Source organism: Larus michahellis, chromosome 3 (assembly GCF_964199755.1).
Source record: "Larus michahellis chromosome 3, bLarMic1.1, whole genome shotgun sequence".
In the NCBI taxonomy this organism is placed as follows: domain Eukaryota; kingdom Metazoa; phylum Chordata; class Aves; order Charadriiformes; family Laridae; genus Larus; species Larus michahellis.
Window position 1 is genome coordinate 48509420 of NC_133898.1, and position 19359 is coordinate 48528778.

The window sequence follows — 19359 nt, forward strand, 5'->3', positions numbered from 1 at the left end:
TCAGCAGAGAACTCTGCTCTGGCTTTATTTGCTAAGAACTAGGAATGATTGTTTTATTCTGTAGCAGCTGTTCTCCATCATTAAATATTCTGTATATATATTATTAGCAGCTAGATACAGCATCACACGTTATTTATCACTATTAATTATCTTACTGTCATGCATTTTAGGATTACAGTGTCTATACTGGAAAAGACAGGGTGGGTTACAGAATGGAGTTATAACATTAGACAGCAAGGCTCAAAACTGACAGGCAATAATCATACTTTTACATTACACAATACTGCAATCAAATTAAAAGAGAGAAAAGTCACTGTGGTAGCATGAAATTTGGTATGACAGTTCAGGAATGACCAGATCCTACATGACCATGTATTCGCCTCTTTTTTTTGAGCCATGCAAGTTGAAGGGTCATGAACACACAGGGTATCAAAACAGACAGATTAGACTCAGTGGCAACATGAAACATTTGGGATCAGGTGAATAAAAGACAGAATCACATACCCATTTTTCCACATCAACTAGCTGTAGAAAGAAAAAGCAAGAAATCAGTAAATCTTTTTTCCTTAAATACAGCATATCAAAGTCTATTTTGAAGTTAACATTTCACATTTTCGGAAATGTATCTAGTATGAAAGAAAATTTATGACTGAAGTTATTCTCCTGGCATCTCTTCAAAATGCCAATACCTCACTTTTTGTCTTTATTTTATGGGAAGCACTTCAAATTCTGGAAGCCCAAAACGTCCATCTAAATATAAGGTAATAGGCAGGAAATAAAGACCGATGCTGAATTAATTCCACATTGTATTCCGTACCAAGCAGTCAAAAATACAGTTTCCCACAAAACACGTCTCCATTTTCTCTTGAGTAAAGCTCTGTCGTAAGTGAACATTATTCACTTGAAAAGGATTCGTGAGTGCTATTCAAGGTTTGCCATTTTAATGAACACCGTAAGTATGAAAGGTAAAATTAGGGGGTACCTGTCAAACCCTGACCCCACAACCTGCAGCGTAAGAGAATATCTTGCATAAGAACAGAGAACAGCACACCAAAATGTCATTCATTTTTCCTACAGGGAATGAGGGAATCACTCTGAAAGTTTAAGGTTTTGTATTAACAAAACTGTTTCAAGGTTCTTTAAGGAAACAGATTTTAAATTACTGTCCCTAAAAAGTTTTTGGACCATCTTACAGTCTCAGAAAGGATTGAGAATATCTACCAGAACACATTTCAGCTACTAAACAGGTTAGTATGGCACTACCTATTAAAAACCTGGTTGGCACCAACAGGCATATATCTGAAGTAGATTTGTGTCTGGACTTAGCACAGAAAACACTGCAGCATATCAAGCCTTCTGCGGCTTTACTGCAGGTACTCATTGACCTTTTATTAGAAGATGCCACATGAAAGTTTAGCAATAATTTAAGATAGCTTAGCGCAAGCCATGAGCAGTTTTCAAAACCAGTAGTATTTAGATTCCAGCTTACTTGTGAAATTACTGTAGTAATAAAAGGCAATGTATTTAGTTTTCATTTATTATAATAGTTTTATTCAAAGTAAATTTTCTCACTTTTTTCATATCCATTTCAATTAAAATGTAGTTTTATATTTTCAATATTGTTCAGTCCTGCTAGCACACAAAGGTTAGAAAACACCATCTGAACTCTCAACTAATTAACATGAAACACGTATAAGCATTTGTTAATTTGAGAATTCCTACTCCTCTCCTGAGATTTGGACTGCATTTAGATTTATAACAGAAATTCTGTGATTTGCCTCTTCTTTTTTTTAAATAATCTTTACTGCGACTTTTGTTATCAACCCCAGCCACAGAAATCCCTCCTAAAAACACTTAGTGTTCTAAAACAGGTGCAATGTAGGAAAAGATAACAATAAGATGTTGCTAAGTTAGAAAATCAAGCAATGATTTATTTCTAAATGCAAAAATACAACTACAATGTCTTTAAAAAAAAAAAAGGAGTAAGTAATACCTAAGTTTGATTCATGTTTTTCATTTATTATCTTGCTTTTGATACATCTTTTGTTTTGTTAAAATTATATGTGCACTGAGAACATAGCATTACAAGCAATTTGTGTGACAATGCTAGAAAGAGCTGAATCGATTCACACTTTATTGTCCTGCTTTGAGCTCTCACTGTCCCAAAACATAAGTGAATAGGGCTGCCACAATTGATGTCAGAAACTCAAAGCTCGACATACATTATCAGTTGTACAATCAAGTGCCTTATAATCACTGAACTGTCCATTTATTTTATTCTCATGGACACCAATTAGCTTCAAGAATCAAGTGCAGTACTTGCCAAGTATTTATAAATGTACAAACTAAATCGGCATTGGTATACTCATCTTTAAATAGCAACAGGCTTTGGCATATGTCCAAGGCACCTTTATTCAGTAGTCTCTCAGAACAACCACCTGAATATGTACACTTGTCAAACCCTACAACTTGACACTTACATGATGGTCATACGGGAGAGACTACGAATGCATCCAAAGAGATAGAATTATAGAATCACCTAGGTTGGAAAAGACCTTTGAGACCACTGAGTCCAACCATCAACATAACACTGTCAAAACCACAACTAAACCATGTCCATCAGCACCACATCTACACATCTTTTAAATAACTCCAGGGATGGCAACTCAACCACTTCCCTGGGCAGCCTGTTCCAATGCTTGACAACCCTTTCTGTGAAGAAGTTTTCCCTAATATCCAACCCAAACCGCCCCTTACACAACTTGAGGCCCTTTCCTCTCATCTTATCACTTGTTACTTGGGAGAAGAGACACACCTCCACCTCGCTACAACCTTCTTTCAGGTAGTTATAGAGAGTGATAAGGCCTCCTTTTCTCCAGGCAAACAACCCCAGCTCCCTCAGCTGCTACTCATCAGACTTGTGCTCTAAACCCCTCACCAGCTTCGTTGCCCTTCCCTGGACTCACTCCAGCACCTCAATGCCTTTCTTGTAGTGAGAGGCCTAAAACTCAACACAGTACTCAAGGTGAGGCCTCACCAGTGCCAAGTACAGGGGGATGATCACTTCCCTAGTCCTGCTGGCCACACTGTTCCTGATACAGGCCAGGATGCTGTTGGCCTTCTTGGCCTCCCAGGCACAGTGCTTGCTCACATTCAGCCGACTGTCGACCAACACCCCCAGGTCCTTTTCCGCCAGGCAGCTCTCCAGCCACTCCTCCCCAAGCCTGTAGCACTGCATGGGGTTGTTGGGACCCAAGTGCAGGACCTGGCACTTGGCTTTGTTGAGCCTCAAACCATTGCCCTCTGCCCATCGATCCAGCCTGTCCAGATCCCTCTGTAGAGCCATCCTACCCTCAAGCACATCAACACTCCCACACAACTTGATGTCATCTGCAAACTTACTGAGGATGCACTCGATTCCCTTGTCAGGGTCATTTATAAGGATATTAAAATAGAACTGGCAGCAATACTGAGCCCTGGGGAACACCACTTGTCACCGTTAAACTGGATTTAACTCCATACACCACAACTCTTTGGGCCCACCCACCCAGAGAGTTTCAATCATACATTATGTTAACCATGGTCTGAAAGAACAGTACAATCATTTGTCTTACAAAGCACAGTAAATTTTGCCTTGTCACAATGAATCCAAATCCATGGAATTCAGTAACTATTCCTCTTCTGGCCCATCTTCTCTCCTGATCACTAAAGTCATATTGTTTGGAAAAAGAAAACTGTTAGTTAGGTATTTACTAATTTTTCTCACCTTCTTTATCTAAAGACTACCTACCTTCACAATATCTCCTCCAGTACAAGAAGCAGAATCCGTCTTAAAACATATATCCCTCAAATGCAGTATGCTACTTAGAAATATTCCTTCCACATGTATCTGGGTACTCAGAAGACTTTCCCAGAAAAAAAGAACATGACACTGGCTAGCACTAGATATCAAAATTTAGTGGGTTCATTGCCACCTGACAGTTCTGAATATGGAAAATTACTACCTTGCCATGAGATCACCAGAGTTACCAAAAGGGTGAAGGATACAATGTCTCTAAAATTTACTTGGTGATTGTGGGCTATTTATACTACAATAATTAATCATTTTACAGAAAGCTACTAACTTCAACTTAAAAAAAAAATATTTCACTGGCCACTGTTAGCAAGTAGCCATCAACATAACTAATTTAAGGAGTAGAAAATATGACACTTCAAAGTAGAGCATAGTGCTTTATAGATACTGAAAAGGCATGGCACACATACATCCGTATGTCTAAGGAATACAGGTAGTGCTATAAGGAGAAAAAACAAGGATGCAAAATTACATTCTAAGAATCAAGCAAAAGATCAAAGACAGCATTTAGAATTACAAAATAATTTCTCATCTTGAACTAGGTAAGAACACTATACTACAGAGCCTTAATACCTCCCTTAGAATTTCACATAACTGCAGGAAGAAGTCTTGTAAGAAGAACATACAGCCATGATTTAATCATTTACTGCAATGCTAATCCAGAAACTTCAGAGAATGATCTGCATTTTCTGACTTCTCTTCAGAGGCACATAAGAGCTCTAATATTTTCAGCCAAGCTTTCATTTTAAACGCATTTAATCCAAACTGAAGGGCTGGATTTCCATCAGATAATCCAGCACTACATTAACCATAAAAGCTAGTCAAAACAGCAGGAATGCAGTTCTGTTACCTCTCTTTTCTCTTGTCATAAGGAGTCACGACCTAGATCAGGAGAACTAAAGAGGGACCTTTTCAGCATTATGAGGAATCATTCACAAACTCACTTCTTAAATCTTGACATAAAGCAAGCTCACAAAACATGTGCTGAACGTCCACTGACACAGCAACATTAACTACCAGTGCACACAACAGTAAAGAAAACTACTTCAAGCTGTGCAACAGCCTACAATTCCATACTCTGGCTTCTGTATTCTGTTTTCTTTCATCTGCTTGAGCAACATAGAAAAAGACTAAGGAATTTTATTCCACACAGTATAGGAGAATCTTAGCTGACCGTGGCTAATTAAATTATCTACAACTATTTATGAAAACTGCAACAGATATACCACTGTGATCCACAGGTGGGACTGGGACCTGAAATCTCATTGAAACAATGCATTCCAGCTAGTGGATGTTACATCTTCCTCTACGCTTATACTCATTTTTCCGAACTGAAGCAAGAAAATCTTATTAGAAAAATAAGATCTTGTTTTTCTATTTCTCAGATGAGGAAATTGAGAACGTATGTCAGTTTTTACTGACCATCATCTTGAAAAGAAAACTCTTTAGAAAGAAAACACGTTAGAGATCCAATGGTTGTGGTAAGGCTGGGAAAAGGCCTGCCATCTACCTCCAAAATAGGAAACTTGTCTGAGATGATAAAAATGTTTGCTTTTATGCCATACATCCTCACATATCCTCATTCCAAATACGGCACACTCAAAAGAAGAGCCCCTGCGCCAGGCTAGAAATATTTGCTTGTCACGATTCTGTGATTTGAAATAGATAATGACTTTATTCCTATCCTTGCCTCTCCCTGATGATAAGCAGAATGTAAAAATACTGCGCCTGCACGTCTTGATTTTTTCCAGTACTTACATTTGATCAAAGTGCGGTTGATCAAAGCCAAGTTTTTGTGCCTTACTTGAAATGGCCTGCTAACAATCACTTCTGATGCTAAATAAAGTGCACTGAGGAGAAACTGACAGCATTTGTTTTATCTGCAAAAGTTTTGCACACACACACGCACTCCCGTTGTAATTCCTATTCTCCTCTTAGCAGTGTGGCACCTCCAAAAATAGCTGAGAATAGTCAGGATTTTAAGTAGAATAAGCCTCTAAACTGGTAGTCAACAAGGCCATCTGCATGATATAAAGGGTCACACTGCATGAAATGCTTTAAGCTCTACTTCTTTCTCTCCTTTCTCTCTCTTTCTTTGCAGTAAGCAGCATTTACATTATGCAAATTCAAAGTTTGGAAGGGCAGCCCTTGTAATAAGTACAAGCTACCATTGCTGGACATAACAGCTCTGTCTCTCTTCCTGGCGCACCACTATCTGATGAAGACTTAGCCAAAGAATCTCCAAATAAAATTACTGCTGCAATATTTTGGTACTTCAGTGAGTTACGCCTGGCACCTGTAGACAAACCTTAGACTAATGAAAACACTCAAATAAACTACAGAAATAAGAAGCTATAGTTTGGACTGTTTGCTCAAAAGTTTGCTTGAAAAAAAAATAATTCTTGCCTTACTGCTTGTCAAAAGAGAAAACTTTCCGGCCAGCGCTAGGAAATTGAAAGAGCTCTGGTTCGTTTCTGACTCTTCCTACATGTGGGGATTCCGTTAGCAAACCTGAAAACATTTTCAGCCTGTCATAGTCACAGCAACTGCTGTTAGCTTTCAGATACATTATTAACTAGGCTACTGTAGTGTAAATCAGAGAGTTAAAACTGTCGAGAGTGCATTTAACTGCCAGTCATCTTATTTTTTTTTTAAGGAAGTACCTTGAGAAGTTGGTTTATTCATTAATATACAGAACACTTACAAAAAGAAATAGGGAGTGTTAACTTTTTCCATTTGCATGAGGGATGAAATTACTTTCCCCCTCCCCCCATGCTGAGAAAATGATAAAGCTGCCAGCTCTCCATGTTATCTTGCTGCTTACTAATACAAAGTAATTAATGAATTCAGACTTCCACAGTTGGAGAGAGATGATTTGAATATCCAAAAATCCACCAGCTACAGTTGCATTCCCATCCCAAAATGCCTCCATTCCTTCCCCACAGCACGGGAAACCTTTTTAGTTCTGTGAGGAAACACATGTTTTTACCATCCCTTAAACGCAAAAGGAGAACTATACATGCAAGACAGTTGCAAGTAATGATTCCTACACACAAGGCCCTTCGGATCAGTGGAGAAGGGCTGTATTTTGCTCCCTTCAGCAAAGACTAGCCCACACACAAAATTAGACAGCAGTTTGCTGGTCAGTGGAACGGAAAACAGATTTTATTAAAACAAGGCACCAGGAGAAGAGATTAATCAGCCATGACTGGATGATTAGACGAGAGTTAATAAGCTCATGATGCAAGTTAGCTGGAACTCTGCCTAACTGATGGGTATCCGCAGGCAGCATTTTCCTGAACAATGAAGTTGTCAAATATTGGAGTAGAGGTTGTGAAATTAAAATTCTTCATATTACAGAAACTGTTTAGCTTAGAATGAACACATGATGTGTGCAATCAAATGCTTTCATTCTCTTAATAAAGTCTGACATGGATTTATGAGTGTACAAATCTGAAAAGCTCCTAGCATTAATTACAGTGCTTTACCATAATATAACTGAGACTTTTAAATAAAAGTTAATGGAGATACTTGTTTCATGGGTATTTTCTCATGTTGTCCAGGAATTATTTCTGTCTGTATTTCAGTGCTTTTCTTATGTAATTCGATCAGGGAGAGAAGAGACTGGGACATCTAGAGGAAAACAAGGACATTCTGGAACTAATGTTACTGAAGGAGGAAAGAAAAGTCAGATATCTGTGTCAATAACCAGGCTGTATACTGATCAATCAATTGTGCTCCAAAGTTGATCTTCTGTTGGTAACATGAATGATGCAACAATCTATAAAAACTATCAAACACAGATGTGGAAAAATATGTATCAGATCAAAAATAACAGCATAAATGAAGGAAATAAAGGCTATCAAAAGAGATTTTTTTTTTAAAAAAAAGGAAAAAAAGCTATTCCAATGCAGAAGAAACAGATACCTATCTTTTCTTGCTGATATATACAGAATCACAGAATCTTCAGAATTGGAAGGGACATCTAGAGATCATCTAGTCCAACTCCCCTGCTAAGGCAGGATTGCCTAGAGCACATTACTCAGGACTGCATCCAGGCGAGTCTTGAAAATCTCCAGAGAAGGGCACACCACAACCTCCCTGGGCAGCCTGTTCCAGTGCTCTGTCACCCTCACCGTAAAGAAGCTTTTCCATGTATTTGAACGGAACTTCCTATGTTCCAACTTGTGTCCATTGCCCCTTGTCCTGTCGCTGGGAACCACTGAAAAGAGTCTGGCACCATCCTCCTTCAACCCACCCTTTAGATACTTGTATGCCATAATAAGGTCTCCCCTCAGCCTTCTCTTCTCCAGGCTAAAGAGTCCCAGCTCTCTCAGCCTTTCCTCATAAGGGAGATGCTCCAGTCCCTCAATCATCTTAGTTGCCCTTTGCTGGACTCGCTCCAGCAGTTCCCTGTCCCTCTTGAACTGGGGAGCCCAAAACTGGACGCAGTATTCCTATATATATATGTATACCTATATTTATTATATTTATTACTGACTCTGAAATCAGTTTAAAAATCAGTGTCAGGTTTATATTAGAAAGATAATTAATTCACTGCATATCACTCTATTTATTAAAAACTCACTGAACTATGCATTGCGGCAAAAGAAGTTGATTACACCAAGCTGAAAAACAAATGAAACTTTTAGCTAAGCATTCCCTTACAGACTGAAGTCTTCGCTTAGACACAAGTGAATGTTATGCGTTTGTATCACTCCCTTTAATCATCATCTTCCTGATCTCATTTTCAGGAAGCTCTTTCCAAATCCCAACTACAGTAGGGTTCCTTCATACTTGGGCTCTCTGAATCTGACTTCTTGGTTAGTCTAATCTTGCCTGCAGTCTGAACTGATCCAATATGCCAAAAGAAAAACAGGAGACTGATGGAAATGAAAAATCTGCCCAGAATTAAGAAGCAAGAGTGCTGAAAGTTCCCTTCATGAAATGCAGATAGAATATAAAAAGGAGATGGCCATGAACCAAAAATTGCTAACTGTTTTAAATACATGCAGAATAAGCATGAGATAAAGAATTTAGAAAATGCTTCCTACTGTATTGTACTCAAACCACCAGCTATATTTTTAGCCTCCAAATCCTCAGGAGATTTGCATTTCAAATTACAAGAAAAGCCCCTAAACACTGTCCTATCCACAAAAGGTTTCAAAGACTGGCCTGTGGTAAAAGACATTCTAAACAAGACAATAGATGCTGGGGGGGGTGTCCAGCAGGAAGAAAGAAGGAGGAGGACAAGAAGGACCAAAAAAAAGAAAAAAAAAAAAAGGTCAGAAATGCTGTCCTAAATGTTTTCACCTGTAACAAGAGAAGTTTTGTACTTCGCTGAAACTGTATCAACCATAAATGATCAAATTTTACTGTGAAGATCAACAAATCAGCTTATCCTATTAATCCCTTGCTTGAGCTTTTAAATGTCCTGAAGAGGTCTCTGTGTTAAGGTATTATTTTCTCTGCTGTTTTACATCAAGCCAGAAAAATCCTGAAATCATCTATGAAAGTGATTTGTATTTCGCTGGAAAAAGTAGGAAAAGGATTTCAGAAGAAATCTCAGCAGAAAGTCTATTGCATCTGCTCTTTCTTGTCTCAACCCATGCCACTCTATTAATGAGTTAAGAATGGACTAGGCAACCTGGGCAGGTGCAGACATCTGAGCTACAAAAAGGCTAAACAGTGTGCAGCACTGAACTGGAGCAAGTCTTTCTTTTAACTGTCATTTCCACACAAAGGTCTCAGTTCCCTAATAAAGTTTTATTTTCTACTTTGCAGCTTCTTGCAATACTCAGAGTCACAAGAAGCACTGGAGTCTCGTACTTCCTGCAGTAATAGCATATAAGGATGTTTCCTATATGTTATTTTCCTCAGTGGAGAAACACTATAAAAAGGCTGAGCAATGTCAAGTCTGGGTATAGGGAGCGTAGGGCTAAAACATCAAGTCAAAATGAGTGGGCTAGTTGTAGCATTCACTGTCTGAAATATGTACCAAGAGATTCAAAGAAATGTGTTAGCACCTTCCAGTATGCAGTCTTCAGCCTGGAGAAGAGAAGGCTCCAGGCAGACCTTATAGCAGCTTGCCAGTACCTAAAAGGGGCTTACAGGAGAGATGGGGAGGGAGTCTTCATCAGGGAGTGTAGGGATGGGATGAGGGGTAGTGGTTTTAGACTGAAAGATGGTAGATTTAGATTAGCTATTAGGAAGAAATTCTTGACTGTGAGGGTGGTGAGACACTGGAATGGGTTCCACAGAGAAGTTGTGATTTCCCCTTCCATGGAAATGTTCAAGGCCAGGCTGGATGAGGCTTTGAGCAGCCTGGTCCAGTGGGAGGCATCCCTTCCCATGCCAGGGAGGTTGGAACTAGATGATCTTTAAAGTCCCTTCCAACCCAAACCATTCTGTGATTCTACGAATTATGATACAATCAATTTACAGGTCTTACACACTTAGCTGTGAAACAACAGGACTGTTTTTCCTATCCGAACCTAAGCGCAAATAAAGAGAGTTCACACTCTTTAAGTTTGGTCATGGCATATTCCTCCCAAATTAACAGGAACATTGAGAACTTTTGCCTTGACCTTACAAAATTTGAATGGAACTACAGGATGTTCATCACTCCCCAACAATAGAATAACTTCCTTGAAGAGAAAAAAAAAAATTCGGCAACATAATTATTTCACAAATTTAGTGAACTACCAAAGTAAGAGACAAGAATACTTCTCATCTGAAATGAATTATTCTCAATATCAAAATACTGAGATTATTGTGTTTAAATCCTTGATTTCTGCATAAAAATCTCTAAAAATATTTTAGCACTTATTAAGCTACCTAATACACTGCATTTACAAGTATAGGAGAGGAAAAGGGATGAAAAAAAAAACAAAACCACTGTGCATGAAGCATTTAAATATGAAGTCAATTTCCCTCATATTTTCACTGGGAAATTTAAATGGTAGAATTTCAAAAACCTACTAAACACCATTCATTAAAAAATAGCAAACAGTAAAGTCTCTCACCTATATACTCTAGATAGTTCCAGGACTTTGGAAAAATGATCTGCTAAATATTCAGTTCAAGTGTCGTTGACTCCAGTTTCAAACCAAACTGGGAAAGGACTCAGCATTTGCACCCTGAGGGATCATTAGAGAAAGAGAAGGTCTTCCTTCTAGGCAGAGGCAAATGCTGGCTACCTAATATGCTCCTCTGAAGATCTCCAAACCCACCAATAAGTTCTTTATTTAAAAAACGCACCAATAAGTTCTTTATTTAAAAGTAGTGACGCATAGCTGAGGAGAGAGAAAAAGAAACCTCACCTGAAATTCCTTGGAACAGCCAAAGGATTTATCAGTTACTATATTATTACAACTTGGACAAATGCACAAGTTCTTTTGAAGAAGCGGAGCTATACACAGTAAACAGCTTATAAGCTAACAAACACACACCACCTGGAAATAGAATTTCACAAAGAGAAAAAATGCACAAATACCCAGTTAACTAAAGTAGTCTGCTGCTAAATGACCTACATATATGCTACATTATGTGAATTTACCACATTAAATAATCACCATTAAAAAAAACTGTGAAAAAACAGGATTTCCAGATTTGTCCCTTTCCTTCTGCTCTGTATGTACCGTTATCTTCTGTGACTCATCCCAAGTCTTTTTAAATAGAAACTCCTTTCAAGAAAAGTAAGTGTTCTGCATATTTATCAACAGACTGTTGGCTACCAAAGGCTGCTTCAGGAGTGGAAGCTGCATGTACTGCCATAATTACAAGCACAGTCCACACCATCAGCAGTATCTGCACCAATAAGCATTAACTACAAAAATCATATACAATACAAGACTTCATAAACCAAATGAATTAGGTCTAGAGCAGATGACAACACCCAATCTAATAGAAGTCATATTTACTTGTAGCAGCCTGAGTGTCTCCTGTTCAAGTTTCTCTGCTTTGCTCTGCCTATTTTGAAGTACACTGTTTCCATAAAGAAAAGTAAGGAGTGAGCTTTTACTACCATCACATGAAAAAGGAAAACAAAGTCTTATCTATTTATGCACAGCGAGAATGACAATTATTTGGAGGACTAAAGGGAAAATAACTGTCTAAACAGCAAACATTGGAAAAGGCTGCAGCCTAGGCAGAAAGAGGAGACTGCTAGGGAAAGGGAAGACAATCTTCAGAGCTCAGCAACTATCACATGTTCATCAAAAAGTCATTTATGGATCAAGATCAAAGGCGTTACAAAAGCAATGCATAAGGGGATAAAACTTCCAATCTAAACCTCCCTTGGTGCAACTTGAGGCCATTTCCTCTTGTCCTATCACTTGTTACTCGGAAGAAGAGACCAACCCCCACCTCGCTACAACCTCCTTTCAGGTAGTTGTAGAGAGCGATAAGGTCTCCCCTCAGTCTCCTTTTCTCCAGGCTAAATAACCCCAGCTCCCTGAGCAGCTCCTCATGCTCTAGACTCCTCACCAGCTTCGTTACCCTTCTCTGGGCTCACTCCAGCACCTCAATGTTTTTCTTGTAGTGAGAAGCCCAGAACTAGACACAGTATTCGAAGTGGGGCCTCACCAGTGCCGAGTACAGGGGGACGATCACTTCCCAAGTCCTGATGTCCACGCTATTTCTGATGTGGACCAGGATGCTGTTGGCTTTCTTGGCCACCTGGACACACTGCTGGCTCATATTCAGCCAGCTGTCTACCAATTTTCCACCATATAAATATGTATATTTAACAAGTATGCTTTTGAAGGGGAAGGACTCATTCCAAGGCTGCCTGCAGGAACTCAGCAGGAGCGTTTACTGCAGCTGAGATCCTGCAGACACTCCAAAATGGAGCCTGCTGCTGCGGGACCCGCTACCCCTCCCAGAGACACACCGTGGCTCAGCATGCTGACAGCACGGGCTGCTGCGGTCGGCAGCTCCCTTCCCAGCCGGGGCTGCCCAGCAGCCTGCTGTCCTGACCCTCACTAGGACGAGGCCCTGCCTGCGGAGTGGCAGCTCAAATGCTCAAAATGAAAAATCCCAGTTTAGGAGAGGTGAGTGATCCCGATGCACTCTGAGGCAAGATCTTGGTTTATAGCTCCCATTGAGTTTTGAGCTCAGCCCAAGCCCTGCAACCCTGCTGCTCTGAGGTGAGTTCAGCGGAGGTAGATGATCCTGCCATTCAAAAAGGCGGGACAGTGCCCCTGTGAAGAGCAAGCATTCATTGCCTCTTCTGCGCCCAGGTCCCAGCCTAGGCTATAAATCAGGCACCGGGAGCCCAGAAGCAGAATCTCACCTTTGCAAACACAGCTGCTTCCTGTTCTCCGCCTTTGCTCACTTACATCCTTGGTCCTATACCCCTTCATTTCTTTCACTTTCCTTCCCCCCATCCCCAACTCAAGAGTTGTTGCCATCCTCATAAGTAAATTAAAAAAAGGTAATTCTCTATGATAAGAGAGAAACAAAAAACAAATCTGCCCGTTAGCATTAGACCTGGAGTAGTGTAACTCTCACACTACAGTAGTACTTAAACAAGACCAATACACTCACCTGCTTGGAAGGCTTTGTTTTACTATTGTTATTGAAACAAAACTTTTGATGGCTCTCCAGCAAGACCTTCCAAAACCAGAAACCATACCTTCTCAGTGAATCAACACTACCACAGTTGCTAAGGAATGGCTGGGCATCAAAAGAAAGAATTTTTCCACAGACAAATAGCTGATGGTTGTGAAATAACACCTGTTCCCACCAGAACAGTAATTTTTGCTAAGATATTGTAGATGACTCTGTGATGTAGCTACCATGGATTCAAATTTCTAATTGCCATGTGGAGATGCCATTACATACATGCAGATGTATCCTCACGCCTATAATACCTATCCTGACTTATTCGGCAGCAATGTTCAGTGACAACCATCAGGAAACCATGCATGTTTGTCATCAACTCTGACACACCACACAAGCAACACAGAGATGAACCCTGCTCCTCGCCAAACTCAACTTCTTCCCTTTTCCTGTTCAGGACAGGAATCCAGTCTGTTCAGTCCTACTCAGTCTCACAATCGTAGCTCTACCTCTTCTTTTCTTTCAAACGCTACCCATGTTGCTGCCACTCAAACCTTACCCCTTTGGGGTGGACTATTCACATCCAAACTTGAAGAACACAGAAGTCAAGGATCCATATACAGCATCATTAGCATCAAAAGCACACCAAGGTGTTGAACCCTACAAGACAAGGAGAGTTAGAAACAAAACTACATTAAGAAAACCTTCACTGAATTTGAAGATTAGGCGTTTTGTTTTTTTTTAAATCACCACAGAAGGTATCGGTACAGTACCTCCTGGAGCATTAGCACACTGAACACATTTCAAGAGGAAGGATCCCCTGTGTAATCTTCCAGCTGCAGCTGCTTTGAGGTCCTGTGGAGCTGCCTGATAGCAGCACTGCAGACATCATTAACATCTGCCATACTCCCAGCCTGTAGAGCACTGCTGTGCATTTCCTACACTGAGAGCATCTAAATATTCTTTAAACTTGCTATTATAAGCCACTAAGATGAGACAAAGGATCCCTCTATTTTTGAAATTTTGGATCCACCAAGCAGAAAGCTATCCCTACAAAAAGCCACTATAACACAAATATAAATTTGGATAATTGTCATATATATTATGAGACATTTGCACAGCATTATTAAAAATCTGTTTAAAAATATTGCATAATTATTATTTCCATTGTCAATATAATTATATACCTTAGCAAAAATTAAAGTTATCGTTTATTTAATGTAAGGTCTTGGGCTTCACAGTGTCTGAGTATCATACTATTCAGGCCTTGCCTCAACTGTGACATTAATGTAAAGCTGCACTTTGTACTGCCAGTACTACGAGAGCTGCAACAGACAAGAACTACATATAATCATGAACAATTTATATTTCAAAACACTTTTTACTAAGCTAAAGTATGAAGTTTTCGCATTTTCAGAAGAATTATGCTAATTTTTACCAGAAAAAAAAAAACTAACAAAATTAAGGCAAGCAGTAAAAAGAGAAAAAGTCACAAGTCACCTTGCAACCTAAACCTCAGTGCTTTCCTGTAACTGCCTTAAAACATAGCCTTCCACATGTCCATTACCTTTTCAATATCAACTCTGCCTCATTCAATATGTAGAAGAGAGGGTGGTCACTTACTATATTATTTCATCGCAGCTCTGTACGCAACCATTGTCCTGAATATTGATTAAAAAAAACAACCACTCTTCTAAAGACATAATGATTAAATGCCATTAATTTTATGATGTTCACTACTGCAATGCTAATATCGCAAATATTAATTCAATTTTCACAATACCTCAGATGACATATCAATACATTTAAAGAATCTAAAGCACAGATCCATTAAAATCAAAGTATACAGAAACCAAGGAGTTCAGTTTAAGATGTCTAGCACCCAATTTCTAACATTATTTTACATTTTATGTGTAGCTTCCATCAGCTACAATCTTCAACACCTGCACAAATCAGTCCTGAGGTATGAAGACATACAAACCCAGAAAAAATACAACTAGCAATCACAGCTTAGCGTACAGATTTTAACTGCTTAGCTAGACTGACCTGGTTTAAAAACTTGCTGTGTTAATAGCTTCGGAGAACCATGTAGCAGCATTCAGAAAATGAGTAGTTTAAGAGACTATCTCAGCTTCACACAGGATTCTGTAGCAAAACTGACACTCTTCAGCATTCTGTAAAAGCATTTGAATGTGACGATTTGGGGGGTTTTAAACTATTTATCTTTTATTTTGCCTAAACAGCATTTAGTACACCATTTCCAAGCACTGCAACAAATGAGTTGTGTGGTTCTAAAGAAAAATTTAACTGTACCATTTCCAATTTCTCTGTGCTTAAATGACATTAAAAAAAAGGCGGGGGCAGGGGGAACTAAAAAAACCAACCCAACTCTTCCAGGACTTAAGCAGGAATCTTTGCTGAATGGCGTCAGTATGTTGACAATCCTTTATGTTAACTAACTGTAGGTTATAGATGGCATGGGCATAATACCTCTGGAATTGACTAGTGAAAAGCATAGAAACAGACAATCCCCTTATTTTCTCATCCAAGATAAAAGCCCAACAGCACACCTTGAGTTCCCCAACCTAATCTCTCTGCCAATATTTCTCAGCTGTCCTCATGGCAGCTCATTACACCAAAGTGCCAGTTTCAGTGACTTCCACACAGGTCATTTTCAGTCAGTAGCTTTTTGTCCAGCTATTCTCCGTTTCTTTCCTAGGACCACATGGAATCTGAAACAATTCTTGTTTTAATCCTCATGTCTAGTCCACTTTGGAGCTGTGCAAAACTGCAATCTCAGGGAAGGGTTAGGTCATCTTCACTATCTGTGCCTCAAACGCATAGCTTTTCCATTCCACTTCAGTAGCAGAACTGAATTGGCTCTGGTTCTCCCTGCATTCAAACCCACAGCAGCAGTGCCTGAGTGCTCCAAAACCATCATCTTACACATCAGTTTTCTGCTTTCAGGACCAGTCCCCAGCTTCAGGTGGGTTTGCAGAACACCCAAAAGTATCAGACAGAAGTCTACTTCCAGCTCTGAACCTCGATGTCCGTGAGAATGCCACAAGTGCAATCAGTTAAAGAGCAGATCTGAGAAACTCCGGCACATTCATTTAGCATGAAGTCTTCATGCTGCATTTCTTGTTAAGTGCTTAAATGTCTTTACTGAGAGAGAAAATGTGAAATAAGATCCTTTGTCTTTTTTTTTCTTCCACCCCTCACCCCATGTAAGACCATTCCTCAGGAGCTCATAGCGTTTCACCTGTTCAGTACCAACCAGGAGGACAGGACAGAGCTTCCAAGCACAGGAAATCTCCATAGCATACAGTGGTAGAAAAGCACATCTGCATTGCAAATACTGGGGGAAAAAAAGCAGAAAACTGCACGCAGAAATGTTCAGTAGACAATATGGCAAGTAAGATCAATTTTCAAGAAACTAACAAAGGAGTTAACCCTACATTTGAATTTGCATAAAAGTAAACAAATCTCAAGCATATTTAGGCAAATGGGAGCCAATTTTTTTCCTATGTAATGAAGTCTAGGAAGACAAATAGTAAAAAAGACTTCAAGTTTACTCAAAGTTTTTCATTCAGAAGTAAAGAACAAATACAGTGTGATTTCCTGAATCAGCACTTTAAATCAGATCAATAGAAATGCTAGAGCCCTACATTATCCTGATGTATTCTAGTACTTAGTATATGGTGTCATTCAAAATACAGAAATTGTCAGTACATATACATCCACATTCTTGCTACAGATGACACACAAAGAAATCCTTACTTATTTCAGTAGCATATTTTTTGTATTAAGCAATCAAAAAACTGACACTTGATATGAAAGGCCACAGAAGCAACTGAGAGAAATCCATGTGGTTCCATACAGGATAAGAGTGTTTGGTGCATCTGTCCTGCAAGAGTCATTAAACCAAAATTCCAATAGAAGCACGTTGCCCTCAATGTGCAGCTGATTCTACTAGCAAGGAATTCACGTAGCATGAAGCCCAGGCCCTAAGCAGAGGAACTGAACTTTCTACCCACTTTGCTGATAAAATCGGAGATGAAAAAAACCAACCAAACAAAAAAACCCCCCACCAACACACAACCCAGAGCAGTCTTATGCTCTTCTGTATATACCTGAACTATAAAAAGCCCATGCACACCCCTCCTGTTGGCAGAACAAAGCACAAGTCAGCAAACAGGTGCTCCAGAAGCTCTCACTAGAATAGGCGCCTCTTACTCTACACTCTCCAGTGAAATGAGATTTTGCTGTGGATGGATGGTACGCAGCAATAAAATAAAATGATACTACACAACAATAACATTGGGCTTGGCACCCACTTGTCTTCTGGTAGACCAGAGTGAGAAGAATGCTTTGCCACTGCTGACAGAAGTAATTAAAGCTGCTGTGAAAGACAGTTTACACCAAGTGTTCTCAATCACTCCAATGAAAAGGTGCAATTAACAACAATCCTCTGCGTGGGATATAACACCTCTCATCCACACAAAGATGCACACCATGCTGACAGGTGAAAGCAAGTCACACACCACACGTATTTATATGTTATAGATAGATAGATAGATTGGATGGATGGATGGATGTCTTTTCACCAGGGTATGGCATGTAGCACACAACCAGGAGTCTTCAAATTTCAATGAGCTCATTTATGATAATTATCACAGAGGACTATAAAAGACATCACAAAGTAAAAGAATAGTACATTATTTATATCATGAGATTGCTGGATATATTTCAGAAAACCCAAGCAAAGCAAGTGTAGCTCAAAGAATCACAAGCTCTTATTGGTTTCAAAAGAAAAGCAGGGTTTTGTTCAGGGCAATATAAAAGATACGTGACTTTGTGCTTCACTTACAGTAAAATGTCCTTTAAATGCCAAGTTAATTTAATTTCCTGTACCTAGCCACTGTACCCAAAACTTTTTTTTGATCTCTTTGAAGTAATAAATGGATTAGAATAGAATGAAGGTTCAAACTAGCCACTTGTTATCTAAACACAGATAGCAGTGTTTTGAATACTCAAATTCTCCCTTTTGAAAAAAATCATTTGTACTGAAGAATATGAAAAAAACCCCACCTACCTCTGAAATATATTTCAAATAAGAGTTCGTAGCAATAGCCTTTATGAAGGTTACCTTACACTTCATTTTAATTTGCATACCCTCTTGGCAAATTTTTATTTTAATAGCTAGTTTTTTTATGCAGTGTGTTTACTTGAGGATGATTTCAAAAAGCTTTCAGACAAAAGTCTAAATCATTTGCTGAGGCAACTGAGGCTCAGAAAATACCTGACGTTTTTCCATGTCAAGTAAATCTAGATACCTTTTTTTTTTTTGCCAGCTCTTGAACTGTCACACAACAGAAAAGCAACTTGGTGGAGAATTTTGTAGAACCTGGCAAATTCACCTGTATGCCATCAATAGAGACTTAAAGTAGGTAAGCTTGCTCAAGATTATACATGACAGCCCTTGATTTCGGCCAAGTAATAATCAGCGTCATCACCTACTTTGCCTGCTATATATCATGACTGAAATCTGCATACTGGATCTAAAGGTACTAGTCATTGTAAAATCTTTCATAAATCATCAGTATCAACAAGACATGACATATTGAAAATAAGAATTATGGTAATCCCTGAATATACAGGCAGGACAGTCACAATAGAAGATACAGAAATAATTTTCCATGTTATGAAATGCGAGACTGGTAATAGCATACCATGTACAGGTTTTTTGTCTAACTTTTTCATAAGAGATGTTTAAAACCCAAAACTGAAAGAAGCCACAAAATTATAAATCCCTTCCTCGCACCTGAAACCTGGCAACTTCCTTCCCATGTACCTGCAGCACCTCTTCTGAGCAAAAGACAGCAGCGCAGAAGGTACACCAGCACAAGAGCAGTTGATGGTAATGTAAAACAGCCAGCTTT

At 39.2% G+C, this 19359-nt stretch overlaps 1 protein-coding gene across 9 annotated transcripts in view; it reads right to left on the bottom strand.

The window, feature by feature from the left end:
• RYR2 (ryanodine receptor 2) overlaps nt 1–19359 on the bottom strand; it is a 422851-nt gene that overhangs the window by 268118 nt on the left and 135374 nt on the right. For 7 of the 9 annotated variants that reach the window (XM_074580039.1, XM_074580036.1, XM_074580032.1 and 4 more), the window contains exon 4: nt 505–525. The exons of the other annotated variants lie outside the window; for them this stretch is intronic. In XM_074580039.1, coding sequence (XP_074436140.1) covers nt 505–525 — 21 coding nt within the window. The remainder of the gene's footprint in view (nt 1–504; nt 526–19359) is intronic. 9 annotated transcript variants of the gene reach the window in all.